Below are 22409 nucleotides of genomic sequence, written 5' to 3'. Positions count from 1 at the left end.
AGAGGGCGCTCCAACCTTCCCTCAGGGTAGCTGCTCGGCAGGTGACGACACTCCCAGGGAAGGCGAGCTCCCCCGCTCTGGGCAGTCCCCCTGCCTCCCGCACGGTGACTGCCCCTGGCAGTGGCAGGAGAGCGACGGTCACCGTGCAGGGCTGCTGGTCAGGTGACCACACGTGCCCTCCATCGAGTGCTGCCTGGCTCAGGACAGGAGATCAGCAGGTGGTGGTCTGAATGAGGACAGTGTCAGTCACGGGAGTGGACAGAGTCTCCTGAGAGGAGACGCTTGAGGAAAAGGGAGGGACCCTCAAGAGTGCACCCGAGAGGCAAGGGGCCGCCACCAGCAGGAACGCACCCCGGGCCGGGCAGACCTCTAGCAAGAGCAGGAGGAAAGCTCCCACAGGAGTCAATCCATCGAGACGGACGTTTCCTAAAATCACTGAGGTCACTGAGCTCTCCTCCCCCAGCACCTGAAGTCCACCACTAAACCCAGGCACCGAACCCAGTGGGATTCATGTAAAATCATCCCTGCAACTCTTTCAAGACAAGAGGCGCAGGGCTCCTGAAACTGATGCCGAGGCGCGCAGGCCCCTTACTTGCAGGCGTCCCTGATGGCCTCGTGGCTGGCTGTGCGCAGCAACCCCGTGTGCAGCCGGTCCAGCCGAAGGGACCGCGGCGAGGCAGGGGTCGAGGTTTTGCCTTCGATGCCTCCTACCTCTTCCCGGATAGCTGGCGGCTGAGGGATTGAGGTAAGTGTAAAATTGGGTAACAAAAGACTGTCGTAAAAGGCAATCTCACAACTTTACATTATAACCAGAAACTTATTTGAAAATCTATTAGCTATGCTTTCCCCCAAGTACAAAATAAACCCTTGTTATAGCTTAATGCCATCTTAAAGGACTGTCTTGTTCAAGAGAGGCAGGGCTGTGGGGCAGCGAGAGCACCCGACTGAGTGCAGAGACCCCGGACCAGAGCCTCCCTGCAGCCGGGCTCTGCCCTCCCTGGAATCCAACAACCAGATGGCCCTGCCGGGCAGGAGGGCAGAACGATGCCAGCACCGTGAACCCTGCATGGCATGAACTGCCCTGATGAAAGGACTGTGCTCATCGCCAGACGCTGCTCAGAAGCACCAGTTTCAAGAGTAAGAAACCTCTCAGCAAAGCCGTCCAGACCTTTCTGTTTGAAGGAGGAAAGCACACAGCTTGTGCCACCACCCAAGATCATTTGTAGTGATGATGCAGGTTACTGGAACCCATCACGACCAGAGAAACACAGAAAAGGTACCTAACCCCTCCATGCGAACACCACGGGTCTGCCTTGGATTTCTCGGGAACACACAGACTGGGGGCTACACCTTGAAGTGCTTACACACTGTTCGAGTGTAATTCGCTCACTGTGGTTGCCATAAAGCACCCCTAGGTCTCACTAACAGATGATCTTGTATCAACCTAGAGCAGTGGAATGGGGAGGGAGATTTGAGTTAGGTTCAAAAGGGAGGGGACATATGGGTGTCTATGGCTGATCCATGTTGAGGTTTGACAGAGCGGCACACCCCGGCCACCAACCCCAGGGTGACGGCGCTGCCCTGCTGTGCCCAGCAGGAGGGCTCCCGGGCACTGAGCTGCCTGAACCAGAGTGCGGCTGCCCGAGTCCTGCGGGAAGGCCCCAGGAGTCCTCGGTCAGTGGGCTGGGAGCGGGAGAGGGACAAGGAAGGCCAACCCTCGGCGCACTGGATCCCAACAAGAGGGGCTCATCCAAGTGACCCGAGGGGAGCGGCACCGAGCTCCCTCCTGATGCTCCCTCCATCGGGGATGCCGTGATGGACACGAGAGCCTCAGGAGGAAAGAGAGCTGGACGGCACCACGGGTACACGTCCAGGCTCTGATCAGACCAGTCCGCACCACTCTGCTGTGTGTGTGAGCCTGGGCTCTCTCAGCCTCAGTGTCCATGTCTGCTGAATGGGGATAACAGCAGCCTAGACCTCACCTGGGTGTCTGTGGGATGAGATGACAGACTTGGAAAGCACTTGACACGGTGCCCGGTGCACAGAGTCTCCTGCACACTGCTGCCCACCGTCAGTAAATTGGCTTCCCGCAAATCTAACATCTATGTCTTTTAAGAAAATCTAACAGTCATGACTTTTAAGAAAACACTGAGTGTAAATTCCATGGTGGTCAGAGGTTAGGACTTGGCACTTTCACTGCCGGGACACTGGTCTGATCCCTGGTTGCGGAACTAAGATCCCATAAGCTGTGCAGCATGGCAAAAAAAATAAGTAAAGAAAACTTTAAAAATAACCAATGATACTATGTCTATTATAAATAAGCATGAGATGATTAGAAGGCAAACAAGTGGGAGAAAGCAAACTGCTACAATTGTCCCAACAAATGACCTATTTCCAACAGAACCATCAGCATATTTTAAGTGGTAGGTGAGCTTCGTTACTTCCATTAAAACGTCAATTATTCACCAGTACATAACCACATAGTGTTCATTCACGTTAAACGATAAGGACTGTTTAACACTTCACAGAGAAATAAAGGCATGCTAAAGTACTAAGCAGTTTACCTTTCAACGATGCTTCCTTAAATCACTAGGTTGAGAGATGCATGCAAAGAAATGAAAAGAAACCAGATTTATTGTGACTCTGAAGCTAAAAATTCAAGAATCAGTATAGGCAAAGACAGTAAAGCAAAAAAGACTGCAAACATATAAGTGGGATGAAGATTTAGAGAACATGTAACTGGAAACAGAACATATTTTTGACCACAGAAATTAAATAAGCTATTGAAGATTTACTAGAGAAACACTATCAATTATTACTCAGACGATACAATTCCATTACAATATCGTGATTTAATAAAGCACAGCATTCTGTACAATAAAGGGCCTTAACAGTTGTCTATTCTCAGCCAAATTTCTCTATAAATTAGTTTCTCTCAAAAAAAAAAAATGTTAAACATTAAATTAGTAATTTAACTGATGAGGAAGGTACCATAATACCTATTTCAACATTGAATAAATCTGACCATTTATTGGATATTTATGTAAAATCCTTACAAAGAATTTAAAACTTCTCAAAATAAATTCATTAAAGCAGGTTCCCTGTGAAAATATGTAAGAATGAAAACTAGCATAATAGCAGGTGCAGTCATTAACCATAGAAGATACTTTTTTAAAGTCTAAGAGAGACATTAACTGTGCAAAAGCTGATGACATTGAGAGTCTTAAATACGAGCACCTACACAGAAAGGATATTGTGTCAAAAGTCCATTAAATCTACACTTAAGAGGGTCATTTCTTTATGTAAGGATCATCTCATTTATGAATTACACACGTTATGTAGTTTAGGATCCATCTACATTATGCTTATAACTGCATGCTGCTGCTGCTGCTGCTAAGTCGCTTCAGTCGTGTCCCCTCTGTGCGACCCCATAGATGGCAGCCCACCAGGCTCCCCCGTCCTTGGGATTCTCCAGGCAAGAACACTGGAGTGGGTTGCCATTTCCTTCTCCAGTGCATGGAAATGAAAACGGAAAGTGAAGTCTCTCAGTCGTGTCCGACTCTTCGCGACCCCATGGACTGAAGCCTACCAGGCTCCTCCGTCCATGGGATTTTCCAGGCGAGAGTACTGGAGTGGGGGTGCCATTGCCTTCTCCTGTAACTGCTTAGTGATACGCTAATTCAAACTTACTGCTATGGGGGAAACACACCATTTAATGAGACACGAAGACAAAGCACAAACCCGACTAAGGGGACACACACTGTGGACCACAGCACTGGTATGACCAGAGCAAGTGGGAGGACGGGGGAGGGGAGACGGATGGGCAAACGACAGCTGATTGACAACGACTGATTGACCGTTGCCTGACTGACAACGACTAAGCAGACAGCAGGATGAGACAGGAAATCAAAACCAATGACGAAAGCAGACACACCGTCAGAGAAGTCCAACAGCAAGGAAAACATATACAGAACTGTTCTTTTACAAATACTCGGAAAGAAATCAAGCATGAAACCACAGAGAAATCGTCAAAGAATTTTAAATTTCAACTACTTAGTCAATGATGCAAATTATAAAAATGGACTAGTTACCACTTCACATGCCACTAAAATGATTCACAGTGAATTTAATTATATGCTGACTAACAACATAGCTAACATGAAATGGGTGGTAACGGAAGCAGTGATAATGCAAGTGCAATTACAAAGCAGAGTGTTGTACACGTGATTTCATGGGGTAAAGAGCAATGCACTCACAAAACCTAAGCTAAACATGGAAGCAAGCTGGGACATGTGCTTTAGAGCCACACACTCTGTCACCAAAAGCCCTAGGTAGTCATCCTGTTTTTAGACTCGGAAGAGTGAGGAAGCCCGACTTCTTCCCTGGGGCCCCCGGCTTTTAACCTGGTTTCACACGTAGAGCTGGCCTGAGCGCACGGCCAGGCCCATCAGCAAGCAGACCAGTTGAGATTCTTGGGTTTTGTCCCCACCGCATGCCCTGCACCCTGCAACCAGGCATCCCCAGTGGAAAATGTGCGGCACGGTTTTCACACGCCATGAGAGCTGCCTATGGTTACTTTCATGAAGCTGTCTGCTCCCTGAGAAGAGAAACTTCCCTGCAGCTGCTGTGCCCAGCACAGGCCAGGCCCAATGTTACAGAGGCAGGCTCTGGCTGAGTTCACGATGACGTGGTAAGCCAGTGGTCCAGAACTGAACTGAACTGAATTTGTCACGGTGCCATTATGGAATGATTAAAGACTAGGCAGTTTTAAAAAATCTTAGACCTCTGAGCGTAGCAAATGTACCTGATTTTCTTCTGGGTAAAAAGAGAAAAAACAAACAAACAAAAGAAAACCAGTGTGCTGGGGGAGGGACGCGGCAGGGAGGAGGCAGACACATATCCCAGTCGTGATGCCCAGCTTGTCTACTTCCTGCGGCGGGCTGTGCCACCTCCTTTGGGGCTTGGAACGCCCACTGCTGGGCGAGCAGGAGCTGGGAAGCGAGGAGGCGGGATACAGGTTGAGGGAGTATGTATGGCAAAACCAACCAATATAGTATTGTAAAGTAATTAGCCTCCAAAAAGAATAATAATAATAAATAAATAAATACACTGAAAGAAGACATAAAGCCATTGACAGGACACATAGACATCCCTTTAATAAAATATAAATTTGACAAGCTGAAAAAATAAATAGATAAATAAAAAATAAATAAAATGACGGAGGTTGCCTAAGCTCCCGCTGCCCACACTGCTCTCAGTCTCCTCGGCCGACTGCTCCGTGTTCTTCTCTTCGATCAACCTAAAATAGAATAAAACCCGTCACGTGCCTTTGTCAGCAGGGGAGTGTGTCTCGACAACACATTTGGGCTGGCATTCTGTGTCACGATTAGCAAATTCCAGGAACAGTTGCTCAATTAACATCTCAGCAAAAAGGTTCAACTTTCCCTCTTTTGAATATTCTCAAACTTAGAGTAACTAGCACTGAGTCTTACAAAGTGGCCCCTGATCATTCACGTTTGATTGCACTTATTTACTCTAACATTCTGACGGGGCCTGGATGGCGACTCTCTCCCTGTGAGGAGATACCTGAAGTTGACAACCTCTACCTTTTCCCTGCTCTCAGGGCAGAGATGCACGTCAGTGCCTCAAGTCTTTTCCACTGGGAATCGGGAACTCTGTACAGTCAAAACAGAGATTCACGAACAAGGTGGAGTTTCTAAATACAAGTCCCCAGACCAGATGAAGTGCTGAGTTGATCTTTTTTTTTTTTTTTTTTTTTGAGGTTGTGTATGTACAAACGCATCACTTGATGAAGTTCTCCCCCAGCTTTATGTGAGTTTCTGGATTCATGTCAATGTGCCGTATTAACCTAGAATTCATGGTTACTGCTCTTCTCCCCTAGTGTGTCATGGAGGATGTTATACAGCAGTTTAAATACTCGATTATGCAAATAAAATGATTTTCAAATTAAAATATAAGATTCTTACAGGAACTAAACTCTCCAGTTTCACTTCTGCTTATACATCTTGAAAGTTTTTCAGTGTTGATAAGTTGATGGACAGAATTTACCATTACATCAAGTCAACTTGTTGTATAAGGAAAAATCACTTTTACCTGACAACTTGCTGTAAAAATAAGAATATTAATATATAACCATTCCATATTTCCTGCGGGGATGGGGAAAGACAATCTTTCTGAGCTCGTCTGTGCTCAAACACGGCCTACAAAGCAGTCCGTCTATGGCGTCAAAAGTGAGGTGGCACAACCTGCATTTGCTGGTTGTGCCATCCATCCCCTGCCTTTCCCCCAGTCCCCCCACGCTCGGCTGACAGGGACGGGCACCTCGGCCTCAGCTGACATGATGAGAACAATCTGAGCAGCAGCTCTGCCAGGTCCTGTGCAGGGTCGCCGGCCTGCAGCCACTCTGAACGTGGACTAGGGACAGGGGAACCGCTGTGCGGGTGTGGCACCAGGCAGGCCTCGGGGCCCCCAGCCACCCGGCTGTACCCAGGCCCAAGGCCCCCTGCTCACCACTAGGCGGGCCTTTGGATTCTGTCCCCTTTTGTAAATTGCTATAACTGCCAAGACGATGTCTAAAGAAAACTTCTTAAATCTACTGATGAGATGAGTAAAACTCAAACACATGTCCTTGGACCACTGTCTTCCAACATGCCAATCTTCACACGGTGTTAAGTTAAAAGGGAAAATGCAGATCTGAGTGGGAATTTGCTAACCACAAAACCCCAGCTTTTCTGATCCAGGCGGCTTTTCACCAGAACGTGGGAGGCTCTGAGCGACACAGGAGGGCGCGCCCTCAGTGCTGCAGGGTGCACGGGCTGCAGGGGACACCGCCTCAGCACCTCACCCACCTTGGGGCTCAGAGCTGAGGGGGGGACACCCCACAATGCCCCCCACAGAGTGCTGACACCACACTGTGGACAGAACGCCTTGGCTGACTGAGCTCTAGAATCAAGGGCAATCTTGGAACTGAAAATTCTTGAGGCAGACATGAAGTCAGTTTTCTTACTATGGAACACTCAGACTTCTCTAAGGAGAAGACAGTTCCCCAGAGAAACCGAGTTTCCGGGGAGCTGGCATCAGGCGCACCCACCGGATCTCTTCGATGATGGTGTCCAGCTGCCCCTGAAGCATCACAGTCGGAGTCTCAGCATCGTTCTGCCCGCTGGGCGACAGCTGAGTGGCCGAGCTGAAGAGGGTGACCCCGTCGCCCTCGCCATCAGATACGCCCTCGTCACTCTCGAACGCCTGGGCCACGTTGGCCAGCATGCTGGCTTGCTGCACGCGATCCCAGCCCTGTTCCTTCAGGGTCTGCACCTGGGCACGAGAGGACCACGTCTCGTCAGCGACATTCAGGGAAGCTCAAGTCTATCAGGAACTGAACACAATTTTACATGGAAGCCCTGACTGAGGATAAATGGGCCATGCTTAGGAGACACTGGCATCTCTTAAGCGAGCAGTACTGAAGAAACGGGCAGGAGGAGAATTCAGTTCCCATATGGCCTGGTGACACTCAGCTCTTAGCGTGGACAGAAGGCAATCCTATGAGGTTATTCACAAGCGAGGGCTGATGGAGTCAGGGACAGAAAGCAAACATTAAAAAAAATACATCCATGCCCCCATCAGCCAGGCTGAAGGAAAATAAGGAAAAGCAATCCTTCAGCTCCAGAGCCGCTGGGTCCACCTCAGCTGTCATCACTTGTACTGGTTCACCGAGGAGGGCCATCCTTGCAGGTTCCCAGCCCTCCGTTTTCCAGGCTGGTCTGAACTCCCACAGACAGGAGAGAGCAGGGGCAGCCAGCGGACAGGAGGGCCAGCCCCGCCGCAGCTCTCCTCTCGGGGCACAGGCCCTCGGCTGTTCTGGGCGGCGGCCCCTCGCACTGCAAGGGCGGCTCTGTCATCAGAGACGCACGGGAGCGTGCCTGCGGGGCCCCGTGCCGCCCTCCCGCTCTCACACCTCACGCCCTTCTCTCCGCAAATGTCCCCCCTGCCCCACTGTCACCCAGGTCCTGCCTTCTTTTCCCAGACATGACCTCAAAGCAACTAAGGGGCAGCCTCGAGATGCTGGTTTGCCGGCTCCCTGTCCCCCGGGGCCAGTGCCCTCGCCCCCTGTCTTCGTCACGACCCCTCCCCAGGGCAGGGCCACCCCCTTCGCTGGCTCCAGGACCACCTGCCATCATTCCTGCTCCGCTCCAGCGAACCAACTGCCTATTGGTTCACCCCCATTCACCCCCGCGCCTTCAAATCGCACAACGGGAACCAGCAGATTCCTCCTCCAGGGCTCCCTGCAGCGCCTGCTGCGAGTCTCTGAAAGTTCCCTGGGAGCGGCCTCTACTGTACTCCTCCCTGCCTGGTCTCCAGCTCTCTGCAAGCAGGCAGTGTGCCCCGCCCTGCAGGGCAGCTCCCCGGGGGCTCTCAACCCCTGGACTGCCAGCAAAGCCCCAGAAATAAACTTCTAAGAAAGAAACGAAGGGGTGAGGGTGGACCGAGAACAAAGTTCGAGCACGGCGGCTGCTAACACTGGGGCCATCGGGGGATCTGGCTCACTGATGCTTTCTGTAAGGGTTGTGGGCACACGTCTACGTCTGTTCCTTTACACACTGCCTGTGGATGCTGTCACGCTTATTGACTAGCATGAAATGCTGCTACTCAATTATTCGTAACCAGTAAAGACATTCACTCTGAGCCCCTCTTGGGAACAGTTTTCCAACTCCTGTCCTGGAGCTTTTCCCCACACACAGACCAAGCCGGGACAGGCCACACCAGATGTGCCTCTTTGTAAAGGGGCCATGGGGCTGGCTCACCTTATCCTCCAGATCATCCATTCTCTTATTGTGTTCTTCCTTCACGTCGTCTCCCTGCCTTGCCTACAACAGGAAAAACAAAAACTCATGAACTTCAAGAGCAAAGTACGGTCCTTCTTTTAAAAGCACCGGGCAGGGGAGAAGGAACAAGATGGCGGAGGAATAGGACGGCGAGACCACTCTCTCCCCCACAAATTCATCAAAAGAACATTTGAATGCAGAGTAAAGTCCACAAAACAACTTCTAAATGCTGGCAGAGGACGTCAGGCACCCAGAAAAGCAGCCCATTGTCTTCGAAAGGAGGTAGGAAAAAACATAAAAGATAAAAAGCCAGACAAAAGAAGTAAGGATGGAGCTCCGTTCCGGGAAGGGAGGCTTTAAAAAGAGAGAAGTTTCCAAACACCGGGAAACACTCTCAATGGCGAATCTGTGGCGAGCCTTGGAAGCTCAGAGGGCCACATAACCCTCTTTTTTTTTTTAAGATTTTTTTTAAAACCCACAGATTACCCGCCAAACGGTAACTCCCAGCAGAGAAGCAGTGCAGACGCCTGTATACGCCATTAGCAAGCGGGGGCTGGGCATGGAGGAGCTGGCTGAACTTAGAGAGAGGACTGGGCTTGAATGCCGCGAGAACATTTTGAGAGAACTGGGGAGAGCAAAGCAGACTGTGGGACAGCTTCCCCACGAAAAGGCGGAAAGCTCTAACCTAAGACTCGGCCAGCCCCACTCACAGAATAAAGGACTGAGCAGAGTGAGCCGGCTGCGGTCGGCCCATCCCCTATCCCCCGCCGAGACAGGCAGGGAGCGCAGCCAGAGCCGGAGCGGGCAACCGCAGCCCCAGAAAGGCATCTGATACAAACTGCAGACAGGCTTCTTGCTAGTCAAGACTTCTTGGGCTCGGGCCGGTCGATATCCCCCTGAGAAGGTGCGCCGGTTTTACACCCAGAAAACTGAGTGGCGGGGACTGGGGAGGCGATAAGTCGCAGAGACCGCGCTCGCCAAACACCTGGTCCCCTGAGCTGCTCGGACCAGGGAAGGCACAAAACGCAGGCCCAACCAAGTCTGCGCCTTTTTGGAGTACCTGAGAACCTGAACTTGAGCCGCTCAGACCTGGGAAGTGTATACAACCCGGCGCTGGCCTCGGACAGTTCCCGGCAGAGCAACCTAGAGCCTGTGCAGTGTAGACTGGGACAGCATACGTGCTGTGAGCGGGGGCAAACCCAGTGTGGCCGAGACGCTGCAAGCACTCCCCACAGATGCCAGAGATATTCGTCTGCAGCGTTCCTCCCTTCCCAGAACAGGACTGAACAACTGAGCCTTAAAAAGTGTCCACCCACCCCCTAGTATCAGGGCGGAAATTAGACACTGAAGAGACAAGCAAACAGAAGCTAAAACAGAGGGAACCACCTTGGAAATGACAGATAGAGACGTCTAGAGGCTACTCCAAGAATAAGACCAAAAACCAGAGGCAAGAGGCTTAAGCCCGAATCCTGAGAACACCAGAGAACTCCTGACTCCAGGGAACATTAATCGATAGGAGCTCATCAAACGTCTCCATACCTACACTAAAACCAAGCACCACCCAAGGGTCAACAAGTTCCAGAGCAAGACATACCACGCAAATTCTCCAGTAACACAGGAAACTAGCCCTGAGCTTCAATATACAGGCTGCCCAAAGTCACTCCAAACCCACTGACATCTCATAACTCATTACTGGACACTTCATTGCACTCCAGAGAGAACAAATCCAGCTCCACCCACCAGAACACCGACACAAGCTTCCATAACCAGGGAACCTTGACAAGTCACCTGTCCAACCCCACACACAGTGAGGAAACTACATAATAAAGAGAATTCCACAAACGGCCAGAAGAGGGAAAGGCCATCCCAAGCAAAGCATTATAAGCAAGATGAAGAGGCAGAGAAATACCCAGCAAGTAAAGGAACAAGATAAATGCCCACCAACACAAACAAAAGAGGGAGATATAGGGAATCTACCCGACAAAGAATTTCGAATTTTGGTGGTGAACATGATTCAAAATCTTGAAAGCAAAATGGAGTTACAGATAAATAACCTGGAGAAAAGGATGGAGAAGATGGAAGAAAGGTTTAATAAGGACTTAGAGGAAATAAAAAAGAATCAATATACAATGAATAATGCAATAGATGAGATCAGAAACACTCTGGAGGGAACAAACAGTAGAATAACAGAGGCAGAAGACAGGATAAGCGAGCTAGAAGATAGACTTGTAGAAATAAATGAAACAGAGAGGAAAAAAGAAAAACAAATTAAAAGAAATGAGAACAATATTAGAGACCTCTGGGACAATGTTAAACGCTCCAACATTCGAATCATAGGAATCCCAGAAGAAGAAGACAAATAGAAAGACCATGAAAGAATACTTGAGGAGATAATAGTTGAAAACTTCCCTAAAATAGGGAAAGAAATAATCACCCAAGTCGAAGAAACCCAGAGAGTCCCCAACAGGATAAACCCAAGGCGAAATACTCCAAGACACATATTAATCCAATTAACAAAGATCAAACACAAAGAACAAATATTAAAAGCAGCAAGGGAAAAAACAGCAAGTAACACACAAGGGGACTCCCATAAGGATAACAGCTGATCTTTCAACAGAAACTCTTTAGGCCAGGAGGGAATGGCAAGACATACTTAAAGTGATGAAAGAAAATAACCTACAGCCCAGACTACTGTACCCAGCAAGGATCTCATTCAAATATGAAGGAGAAATCAAAAGCTTTACAGACAAGCAAAAGCTGAGAGAATTCAGCATTACCAAACCAGCTCTCCAACAAATGCTAAAGGATTTTTTCTAGACAGGAAAAACAGAAAGGGTGTATAAACTCGAACCCAAAGCAATAAAGAAAATGGCTACAGGATCGTACTTATCAATAATTACCTTAAACGTAAATGGGTTAAATGTCCCAACCAAAAGACAAAGGCTGGCTGAATGGATACAAAAACAAGACCCCCATATATGTTGTCTGCAAGAGACCCACCTCAAAACGAGGGACACATACAGACTGAAAGTGAAGGGCTGAAAAAGATATTCCATTCTAATAGAGACCAATAGAAAGCAGGAGTAGCAATACTCATATCAGATAAAATAGACTTTAAAACAAAGGCTGTGAAAAGAGACAAAGAAGGAAACTACATAATGATCAAAGGATCAATCCAAGATGAAGATATAACAATTATAAATATTTATGCACCCAACATAGGAGCACCACAATATTTAAGACAATTACTAACAAGTATGAAAGGGGAAATTAACAATAATGCAATAATAGTGGGAGATTTTAATATCCCACTTACATCTATGGATAGATCAACTAAACAGAAAATTAACAAGGAAACACAAACTTTAAATGATACAATAGACCAGTTAGACCTAATAGATATCTATAGGACATTTCACCCCAAAACAATGAATTTCACCTTTTTCTCAAGAGCACATGGAACCTTTTCCAGGATAGATCACATCCTGGGCCATAAATCTAGCCTTGGTAAATTCAAAAAAGTTGAAATCATTCCATGCATCTTTTCTGACCACAATGCAGTAAGATTAGATCTCAATTACGTGAGAAAAACTATTAAAAATGCCAAAATATGGAGGCTGAACAACACGCTGCTGAATAATGAACAAATCATAGAAGAAATCAAAATATGCATAGAAATGAATGAAAATGAAAACACAACAACCCAAAACCTCTGGGACACTGTAAAAGCAGTGCTAAGGGGGAAGTTCATAGCAATACAGGCACACCTCAAGAAACAAGAAAAAGTCAACTGACTAACCTAACTCTACATCTAAAGAACTAGAAAAGGAAGAAATGAAGAACCCCAGGGTCAGTAGAAGGAAAGAAATTGTAAAAATTCGGGCAGAGATAAATGCAAAAGAAACAAAAGAGACCATAGCAAAAATCAACAAAGCCAAAAGCTGGTTCCTTGAGAAGGTAAATAAAATTGACAAACCACTAGCCAGACTTATCAAGAAACAAAGGGAGAAGAACCAAATCAATAAAATTAGAAATGAAAATGGAGAGATCACAACTGACAACACAGAAATACAAAGGATTATTAGAGAATACTATCAGCAATTATATGGCAATAAAATGAATAACCTGGAAGAAATGGACAAATTCCTAGAAAAGTACAACTTTCCAAAACTGAACCAGGAAGAAATAGAAAATCTGAACAGACCCATCACAAGCACGGAACTAGAGGCTGTAATCAGGAATCTTCCAGCAAACAAAAGCCCAGGTCCAGACGGCTTCACTGCCGAATTCTACCAAAAATTTAAAGAAGAGCTAACATCTATTCTACTCAAACTCTTCCAGAAAACAGCAGAGGAAAGGAAACTTCCAAACTCATTCTATGAGGCCAACATCACCCTAATCCCAAAACCTGGTAAAGACCCCACAAAAAAAGAAAACTACAGGCCAATATCATGGATGAACATAGATGCAAAAATCCTTAACAAAATTCTAGCAATCAGAATCCAACAACACATTAAGAAGATCCTACATCATGACCAAGTGGGCTTTATCCCAGGAATGCAAGTTTTCTTCAATATCCGCAAATCAATCAGCGTAATACACCACATTAACAAACTGAAAAATAAAAATCATATGATTATCTCAATAGATGCAGAAAAAGCCTTCGACAAAATTCAACATCCATTTATGATAAAAACCCTCCAGAAAGTGGGAATAGAAGGGACATACCTCAACATCATAAAAGCTATATATGACAAACCCACAGCAAACATTATCCTCAATGGTGAAAAACTGAAAGCATTTCCCCTAAAGTCAGGAACAAGACAAGGGTGCCCACTCTCACCACTACTATTCAACATAGTCCTGGAAGTTTTGGCCACAGCAATCAGAGCAGAAAAAGACATAAAAGGAATACAAATTCGAAGAGAAGAAGTAAAACTATCACTGTTCACTGATGACATGATCCTCTACACAGAAAACCCTAGAGGCTCTACCAGAAAACTACTAGAGCTAATCAATGATTACAGTAACGTTGCAGGATATAAAATCAACACACAGAAATCCCTTGCATTCCTATACACTAATAATGAGAAAATAGAAAAAGAAATTAAGGAAACTATTCCATTCACTGTTGCAACAAAAAGAATTAAATACTTAGGAATATATCTACCTAAGGAAACAAAAGACTTGTACATAGAAAACTATAAAATGCTATTGAAAGCAATCAAAGACGACACTAATAGATGGAGAAATATACCATGTTCATGGATTGGAAGAATAAATATTGTAAAAATGAGTATACTACCCAAAGTAATTTATACATTCAATGCAATCCCTATCAAGCTACCAACGATATTTTTCACAGAACTAGAACAAATAATCTCACAGTTTGTATGGAAATACAAAAAATCTCGAATACCCAAAGCAATCTTGAGGAAGAAAAATGGAACTGGGGGAATTAACCTGCCGGACTTCACGCTCTACTACAAAGCCACAGTCATCAAGACAGTATGGTACTGGCATAAAGACAGAAATATAGATCAACGGAACAAAATAGAAAGCCCAGAGATAAATCCACGCACCTATGGACACCTCATCTTTGACAAAAGAGGCAAGAATATAAAATGGAGAAAAGACAGTCTCTTTAACAAGTGGTGCTGGGAAAACTGGTCGGCCACTTGTAAAAGAATGAAACTAGAACACTTCCTAACACGATACACAAAAATAAACTAAAAATGGATTAGAGCGCTAAATGTAAGACCAGAAACTATAAAACTCCTAGAGGAGAACGCAGGCAAAACACTCTCCGAGATAAATCACAGCAGGATCCTCCATGACCCACCTCCCAGAATATTGGAAATAAAAGCAAAAATAAACAAATGGGACCTAATTATAATCAAAAGCTTCTGCACAGCAAAGGAAACTATAAGTAAGGTGAAAAGACAGCCTTCAGAATGGGAGAAAATAATAGCAAATGAAGCAAGTGATAAAGGATTAATCTCCAAAATATACAAGCAGCTCCTGCAGCTCAATTCCAGAAAACTAAGTGACCCAATCAAAAAATGGGCCAAAGAACTAAACAGACATTTCTCCAAAGAAGACATAAAGATGGCTAACAAACACATGAAAAAATGCTCAACATCCCTCATAATCAGAGAGATGCAAATCAAAACCACAATGAGATACCATTTCACACCAATCAGAATGGCTGCTATCCAAAAGTCTACATGCAATAAATCTGGAGAGGATGTGGAGAGAAAGGAACCCTCTTACACTGTTGGTGGGAATGCAAACTAGTACAGCCACTGTGGAGAACAGTGTGGAGATTCCTCAAAAAACTGGAAATAGAACTGCCATATGATCCAGCAATCGCACTCCTGGGCATACACACTGAGGAAACCAGAATTGAAAGAGACACATGTACTCCAATGTTCACTGCAGCACTGTTTATAATGGCCCGAACATGGAAGCAACCTAGATGTCCATCTGCAGACGAATGGATAAGAAAGCTTTGGTACATATACATAATGGAGTATTATTCAGCCATTAAAAAGAATATATTTGAATCAGTTCTAATGAGGTGGATGAAACTGGAGCCTATTATACAGAGTGAAGTAAGCCAGAAAGAAAAATACCAATACAGTATATTAACGCATATATATGGAATTTAGAAAGATGCAAATGATAACCTGTATACGAGACAGCAAAAGAGATACAGATGTATAGAACAGTCTTTGGGACTCTATGGGAGAGGGTGAGGGTGGGATGATTTGGGAGAATGGCATTGAAACACGTATGTTGTTATATGTGAAACGAATCACTAGTTCAGGGTCAATGCATGTTATAGGATGCTCGGGGCTGGCATGCGGGGATGACCCAGAGGGAGGATAAAGGGAGGAGGGAGGTGGGAGGGGGGTTCAGGAGGGGGAACTTATGTAAACCCGGGGCGAATTCATGTCAATGTATGGCAAAACCAACCAATATAATATTGTAAAATAATTTGCCTCCAATAAAAAATAAATTAATTACCAAAAAATAAATAAATAAATAAAAGCACCGGGGAGCCGTGACGTGAGCAGCCTGTGCGCTGGTTCTCGAGGCGGTCCCCTCCCACGGCCACCTCTGGTGGGCTCTTGAGCATCCCCAGAGCAGACGGGCAGGGGCAGAGAGAGGCAGGGACTTCACTTGTCAAAGGTCACTCCCAATGCTTCTCTTTGGCTGAGCACCTGGGGGACCTTAGTGTCACCAGCCATTACCTGTTGGAGGAGCTCGGGGAGCAAGCAAATTTACACTCAGAAACAAGCAGACTTTAAAGGGGATCAGCTTACACACACGTTGGTAGAGAAAATTCCCAGTACATAAACAGAAGCTTGAGTCTGGTTTAAGGGGGTAAAATGAATTCAAGTTATAAAGCAAAAGGTGAGAAAATTCATTTTGGGAAAAAAGCCAGTGGAGATAGACGTTCACATATTTTTCTTTACATGCAACATCACTTAAATTCTTTGTAATGATTGCTGTTGTTCAGGCGTGTCTGACTCTTTGTGACCCCATGGACTGCAGCATGCCAGGCTTCCCTGTCCTTCACTATCTCCCAGAAGTTGCTCAAACTCACGTCCATCGGGTCAGTGATGCCATCCAACCGTCTCGTCCTCTGTCGCACCTTCTCCTCCTGCCTTCGATCTTTCCTAGCATCAGGGTCTTTTCCAATCTGTCAGTTCTTTGCATCAGGTGGCCAAAGTACTGAACCTTCAGCCTCAGCATCAGTCCTTCCAATGCATATTCAGGACTGATTTCCTTTAGGATTGATTGATCTCCATGCAGTCCAGGGGACTCTCAAGATTCTTCTCCAACACCTCAGTTCAGAAGCATCGATTCTTTGGTGCTCAGCTTCTTTACGGTCCAACTCTCACATCCATACATGACTACTGGAAAAACCATAGCTGTAACTAGGTGTTCCTTTGGTGGCAAAGTAATGTCTCTGCTTTTTAATATGCTTGGCCATAGTTTTTCTCCCAATGATAATTCATATTCAGTTCAGTTCACTTGCTCAGTCGTGTCTGACTGTGCGACCCCATGAATCACAGCACGCCAGGCTTCCCTGTCCATCACCAACTCCCAGAACTTGCTCAAACTCATGTCCATTGAGTTGGTGATGCCGTCCAACCATCTCATCCTCTGTCACCCACTCTCTTCCTGCCTTCAATCTTTCCCAGCATCAGGGTCTTTTCCAATATGAAAATTCATATTAAAAAACTGGAAATAATTACCTCAAGCAATTTTTAAATGTAATAACAAAGTTGGCAAGTCTGTGTTTTATAAAATGAGCATCAAGCTCGTGGTTTAAAAAGCTGTTTTAGGACCTACTATATAAAAAAAAAAATGGAGAGAAGACAAAAGAATGATCTATTTGAGACTGGCCCTGTGTTAGAAATTGCTGAGGCTAATTGCTGGGTCATGGGCATTTATTATACTATATTATAGAATTGGTATATGATTATACCACTTTTGTGCATGTTTGAAATTTTCCACCTTAAAAAATTAAAAAACAGGTTCAGTTCAATTCAGTCGCTCAGTCGTGTCTGACTCTCCGCGACCCCATGAATCACAGCACGCCAGGCCTCCCTGTCCATCACCAACTCCCGGAGTTCACTCAAACTCATGTCCATAGAGTCGGTGATGCCATCCAGCCATCTCATCTCGGTCGTCCCCTTCTCCTCCCGCCCCCAACCTTTCCCAGCATCAGAGTCTTTTCCAGTGAGTCAACTCGTCGCATGAGGTGGCCAAAGTATTGCAGCTTCAGCTTTAGCATCAGTCCTTCCAATGAACACCCAGGATCGATCTCCCCCAGAATGGACTGGTTGGATCTCCTTGCGGTACAAGGGTCTCTCAAGAGTCTTCTCCAGCACCACAGTTCAAAAGCATCAATTTTTCGACGATCAGCTTTCTTCACAGTCCAACCCTCACATCCATACATGACCATGGGAAAAACCATAGCCTTGACTAGACGGACCTTTGTTGGCAAAGTAATGTCTCTGCTTTTTAATATATTATCAAGGTTGATCATAACTTTCCTTCCAAGGAGTAAGCGTCTTTTAATTTCATGGCTGCAATCAGCATCTGCAGTGATTTTGGAGCCCAAAAAAACAAAGTCTGACACTGTTTTATTTTCTGTTAAAGTCTTCTCCAGCAACACAGTTCGAAAGCATCAGTTCTTCAATGCTCAGCCTTCTTTATGGTCCAATTTTCACACCCATACGTAACTACTGGAAAAACGACAGCTTTGACTATATGGACCTTTGTCGGCAAAGTGATGTCTCTACTTCTCAATATGCTGTCTAGGTTTGTCATAGCTTTCGAAGGAGTAAGCATTTTTAAATCTCATGGCTGTAGTCACAGTCTGCAGTGATTTTTGAGCCCAAGGAAACAAAACCTCTCACAGCTTCCACAGTACGGCATCGGCATTCAAATATTTTTAAAGCAAAACAAAAGTTTACTTTGAACTGGCTTAGTCATAAACAGCATCCCAAGCTCAACAGCCTCTGAGCAGCTGTTCTGAAAGTAAGGAAGTGCACCCCTGATTGGGAGACATTGAGCTCTCTGCCTAAGCGGGGAGGGCGCCTCACCGTGGGTCTCACCATGGGAGTCAGAACCACTGCCCCCTGGGAGCCCACGTCTGAGGCTCTGCAGTCCAGGCCCAGGAACACAGGCATGGTGGGGACAGTGCTGACACCTGAGGCTTTAAAACCCTCAGTAAACAATAGCATATGGTACGTAGTATTTTCTGATCTGCCTTTTGCAGCCACTATTTTGTATATCGTAATGCATTCCACCTCATACATTTCAATGACTTTCTAGTGTTTTATTTTTGTGGTGGGGCCAATGATACATGTTGGCACACACCGGCCCGACTCACTTTGTTTGAGAGAAGCCAGATTTGGTTTTCCTGGTTAAGTCCTGATTATCTGAGACCACACGGGAACAGGAGCGAGTAAGGCTCATCAAAACATAGGAAGGACAAATCCTAATCAGACCGGAGCTCTAACCCTGCCTTTTGTCACAATGACCCAGTTCTCAACAGGCTAGCCCACTGCCCTGAAGTTCCCTGCTGCTCTCTGCTCTTTCAGTAAAAACGCTAACAAGCCAACAGATTCACGTTCAAGTAAAACAAGGGAGTCAGGAGAGGAATTCCACAAAATGGTTAAACCAAGTCCCAAATAATTCAAACCTGCAAGTTGCAGTCACCCCCAAATTTTAAAAAATGTATTTCTTTCCAGTACGCTGATTTACCATGATTTACCATGATGTACATCATGATTTACCATGATATACCGTGATGTACATAATTTACATGATGTACATGTTTTAGGGTCATAAGAACTTTACACGGGGACTTGATTTCCAACGTGGGAGGTCACATGAAAAGGTCTTTACCTTCCCTCCTCAGTAATTCAATACTATAAAAGTCAGACACAGTACAGTAAAGGCCATTACCTGTCGATGCATAGAATCCTCATTTGCGATTTCATTTTCAAGTTTATCATTGAAGTCATGCACATAGGCAGCTTCACGCTGTGTGGCGAGGGAGCGTTTCTCTAGGGTAATGATTCTCTTTTCCATGTCCTCCTTCTGGGCCATGGCCTACACCGGGCATTGCAGAGGAGAAAAGGTAAGTTGTTATCATGGAACACTCCGATACACTTAAGAGTAACAAAGCTGGACTAAATCCTAAGTTTCAAATCAAACATAAAGTCAGTGTCCTCAAAATTAAACTCCTAGACGTGGCAGTTTTCTTGAACGTGAGCAAAAACACGCCTACCTCAAAGGTCACATTTGCCACGATGGGCAGCCATCTGTCGGAATGTTCTGCCCGACTAATCGGTTTACCAAGCTTCTTTGCTATATAATAAATCCAAACAGCAAACAAAAAGTATACTAATCTACCCTGTTATTGCAAGAATTCCAGGAGGGAAGGTATCTGGCATGAAGTCAGGACCTCTGTCTGCTACACCATACAGGCGGACTTGACCCAGAACAGGGAGGGACCTTCAACAGACCCAAGAGGGGGCTCTGAGGCTCGTTTCCTCGGGTAAAAGTTGGAAAAATCTCATGCAATTTCCTCAAAATTAAAGTAAGACTATTAATGAGTGGAAACAGAAGTCAAAGTGTAACACAACTGGAAGCAGCCTTCTCAAGCAGAGTTAAACCACATGTATGAAATGCTCAAACCAGGACCAGAACTTGCTGCTGGTGCGACTCCTGTCTGCCAGCTCAAAATCCATTTTGGGTCCCTCCGCGGTCACTAAGTAACCAATGTAGGCCAAGTCCTAATATTAAAAGTGAAAGGTCTTAAAAACACTTTTTTCAGAATTCTCAACGTATTAAACTCTGTCACCTAATCTCCTCCTGTTGCCAAAGAGTAGTGTGAGAAGGTTATACAAACATGTGCAAATATTTCTGTTTTGAGTTCTCACACAGAATTCCTCACACCAAGCTACTAAACAAGTACACCTGCTGGAACACATGCTGGAGGGGCTCTGTCTGAGACGGTGTCACGGGGGAGGGGTGGGGCAGGGTGGGGGCTGTCTGTCTGCATACAGAGGAGAGATGAGGCTCACAGGAGGAGGCCTGAACCCCCAGCACTCTTCTGTTTTCACAATGACCGTTAGGTAGTTTCTCATAAATCATGACACCCGCAGACACGACTGCCAGAAACATCAGGAGTCTACGCGGTTACACAGCTCGGGCCTGAGGACCTGAGGGTGAGCAAGTACCACTCGACTGGTCTGACCGCCGGGATCACCGTCACACATCCCTGTCAAGGAGCGGAAGCTCAGCAAACCAGAGAAGACGGCCAGGCAAGCTGCCTCGGCAGAGCCCACACAGCATGCTCCCATCTCTCCGAGAGAACGGCCTCCACAGACGTCACCAGACTCGGCTGAGCGAATCAGAAGGAAATCTCAGCATCGTCAGGAATACATTCGACAGGCAGGTGGGGGGGGCGGGTGAACTGGGAGACTGGGGCTGGCATGTATACACTGCTGATACTACGTATCAAGTCAACAGCCAGTAAGGACCTAGTGTACAGCACAGGGAAGGCTCCTCAGTGCTCTGTGGTGAAGGAAATGGGTAGGAAATCTAAACAACAGGGATATACGTAGATATATATACACATATACATGACTGATTCAGTTTGCTGCACAGCAGAAATTGATCCAGCAGTGTAAAGCAACTACATGCCAAGAAATGAATGAATGGATAAATGAATGTTTTAAAAGGAACACACTGGGCCCCCTAGAACTTGTAGGAATGAGGAGTCCACACCCAGGGTGCAGCACAGCGCAAGGGCTACCCTCATGTTGGTCCACTGCCAACGGACCGCCTGAATCAGGCCTCTTCTACCCCAGAGACCTCGACACAGAGGCGGGGAGACAGCCTGTCATGGTCTCACCAGAGCTCTGCTCTTACTCGTGCAGCCATCCCGAGGCTGAGATCACCGGGAGAACAAGGGACCCACAACCACCTCAGGGCAACAGACACGGCCGCCGTCACTCACTTCACGGACATCCCGCTCCAGTTTCATATTCACTTCCTCAGACTTGAGGAGTTTCTTCCTGGCCGTGTCCAGGTCCTCCTCCAGCTCTCTCACGTGGGCAGAGAGGGCTGCCAGGCGCTCTTTCATCTGGCTCTGCTCCCGCAACTGCTTGTCTATGACTTCCTGGAGCTCACTCATCTTAGCCAGGTTTTGCTCGTGGCTTAGAGAGCCATCAGAGGATCTCTGAGGGGGAAAGGAAGCCTTAGACAGCCTTGTTTTGGGAGGGAGGGGACACAGCACTTCCAGGAAATCGGCGAGGTCAAAACTGCCTTCTGCACCTCTGGGAGTTCACAGGACCCTCACGGCCGCTCAGACCTACATGGTGCATTGGTGATTTTGTCCATCCCGATTAGAACCAGGTGATTAGAGTCAGACTTTGTCTTCTCCTGGACAAAGGGGTGCTTAAGAGATCCTGCAGCTCTGAGCCACAAATCTAGTTTGCTAGTCATTAAAATACCCCAGGTGGGCGGGTCCTCATTCAGAAAGATTAATAGCATGTGATTCCCACCACTACAGCCTTCATACATTTTTAAAACGAAAGGATACAAATGACAAACCTTTAACTGAAATTACACGATGACTGATCAAACTTACCTCTTTATGTGTAGCACCTAATTCTTCTTCTAACAAATGACACCTTTCGAGTGCTATACCTAACCGCTCTCTGAACTCAAATACAAGGCGTCGAGTCACTGTGTGTTGATGTGTGTATACACGTTAGTGCACTCCTCATTCTATACTCACTCTAATACATGGCTACTGTAACAGATTATCTTTAATGGCTCTCATTGATCTTAACATCAAGAAAATCTGCTTGTTAACAGCTTTAAATTCTAAGTTTGAGAGAACAAAATGTTATCCTAAATTAATTATATTGCCCAGTTTTTAACTGCAAATTGATATACAGAATATAATAAACCTTGAGACATTTATGCCAACTAATACTTTTTAACTGGGGGCTTCCCAGGTGGCTC

General features: G+C 46.1%; 1 protein-coding gene across 1 annotated transcript; it reads right to left on the bottom strand.

Moving 5' to 3' along the window:
- Positions 1–588: 588 nt before the first annotated feature.
- LOC148777530 (liprin-alpha-1-like) lies at positions 589–21605 on the bottom strand. Its single transcript, XM_088836789.1, has 9 exons — positions 21397–21605; positions 19335–19481; positions 8823–8885; positions 7112–7335; positions 5176–5299; positions 4928–4991; positions 1776–1846; positions 1549–1683; positions 589–732 (listed from the first exon to the last, which is right to left on the bottom strand). Exons 1-9 carry the CDS (start codon positions 21571–21573, stop codon positions 589–591), a joined length of 1149 nt encoding a protein of 382 aa, XP_088692915.1. The 5' UTR covers positions 21574–21605.
- Positions 21606–22409: the final 804 nt, after the last annotated feature.

Source organism: Moschus berezovskii, chromosome 6 (genome assembly GCF_049115385.1).
Source record: "Moschus berezovskii isolate FMDL1 chromosome 6, NW_MosBer_1.0, whole genome shotgun sequence".
NCBI lineage: Eukaryota > Metazoa > Chordata > Mammalia > Artiodactyla > Moschidae > Moschus > Moschus berezovskii.
Note: the sequence above shows the minus strand (reverse complement) of the source record. Positions and strands in the feature narration are given on the sequence as shown.

What these genes read in the sequence shown, in the direction of transcription:
- LOC148777530 (XM_088836789.1), bottom strand. Translation starts at nt 21,573, where the DNA reads ATGAGTGAGCTCCAGGAAGTCATAGACAAGCAGTTGCGGGAGCAGAGC. An exon ending in TCTATTTATTTTTTCAGCTT is followed by an intron (nt 4,992 to 5,175) that starts GTCAAATTTATA and finishes CTCGCTTCCCAG; the next exon opens with CTCCTGCTCGCCCAGCAGTG. An exon ending in CCCTGGGGTTGGTGGCCGGG is followed by an intron (nt 733 to 1,548) that starts GTGTGCCGCTCT and finishes TCAATCCCTCAG; the next exon opens with CCGCCAGCTATCCGGGAAGA.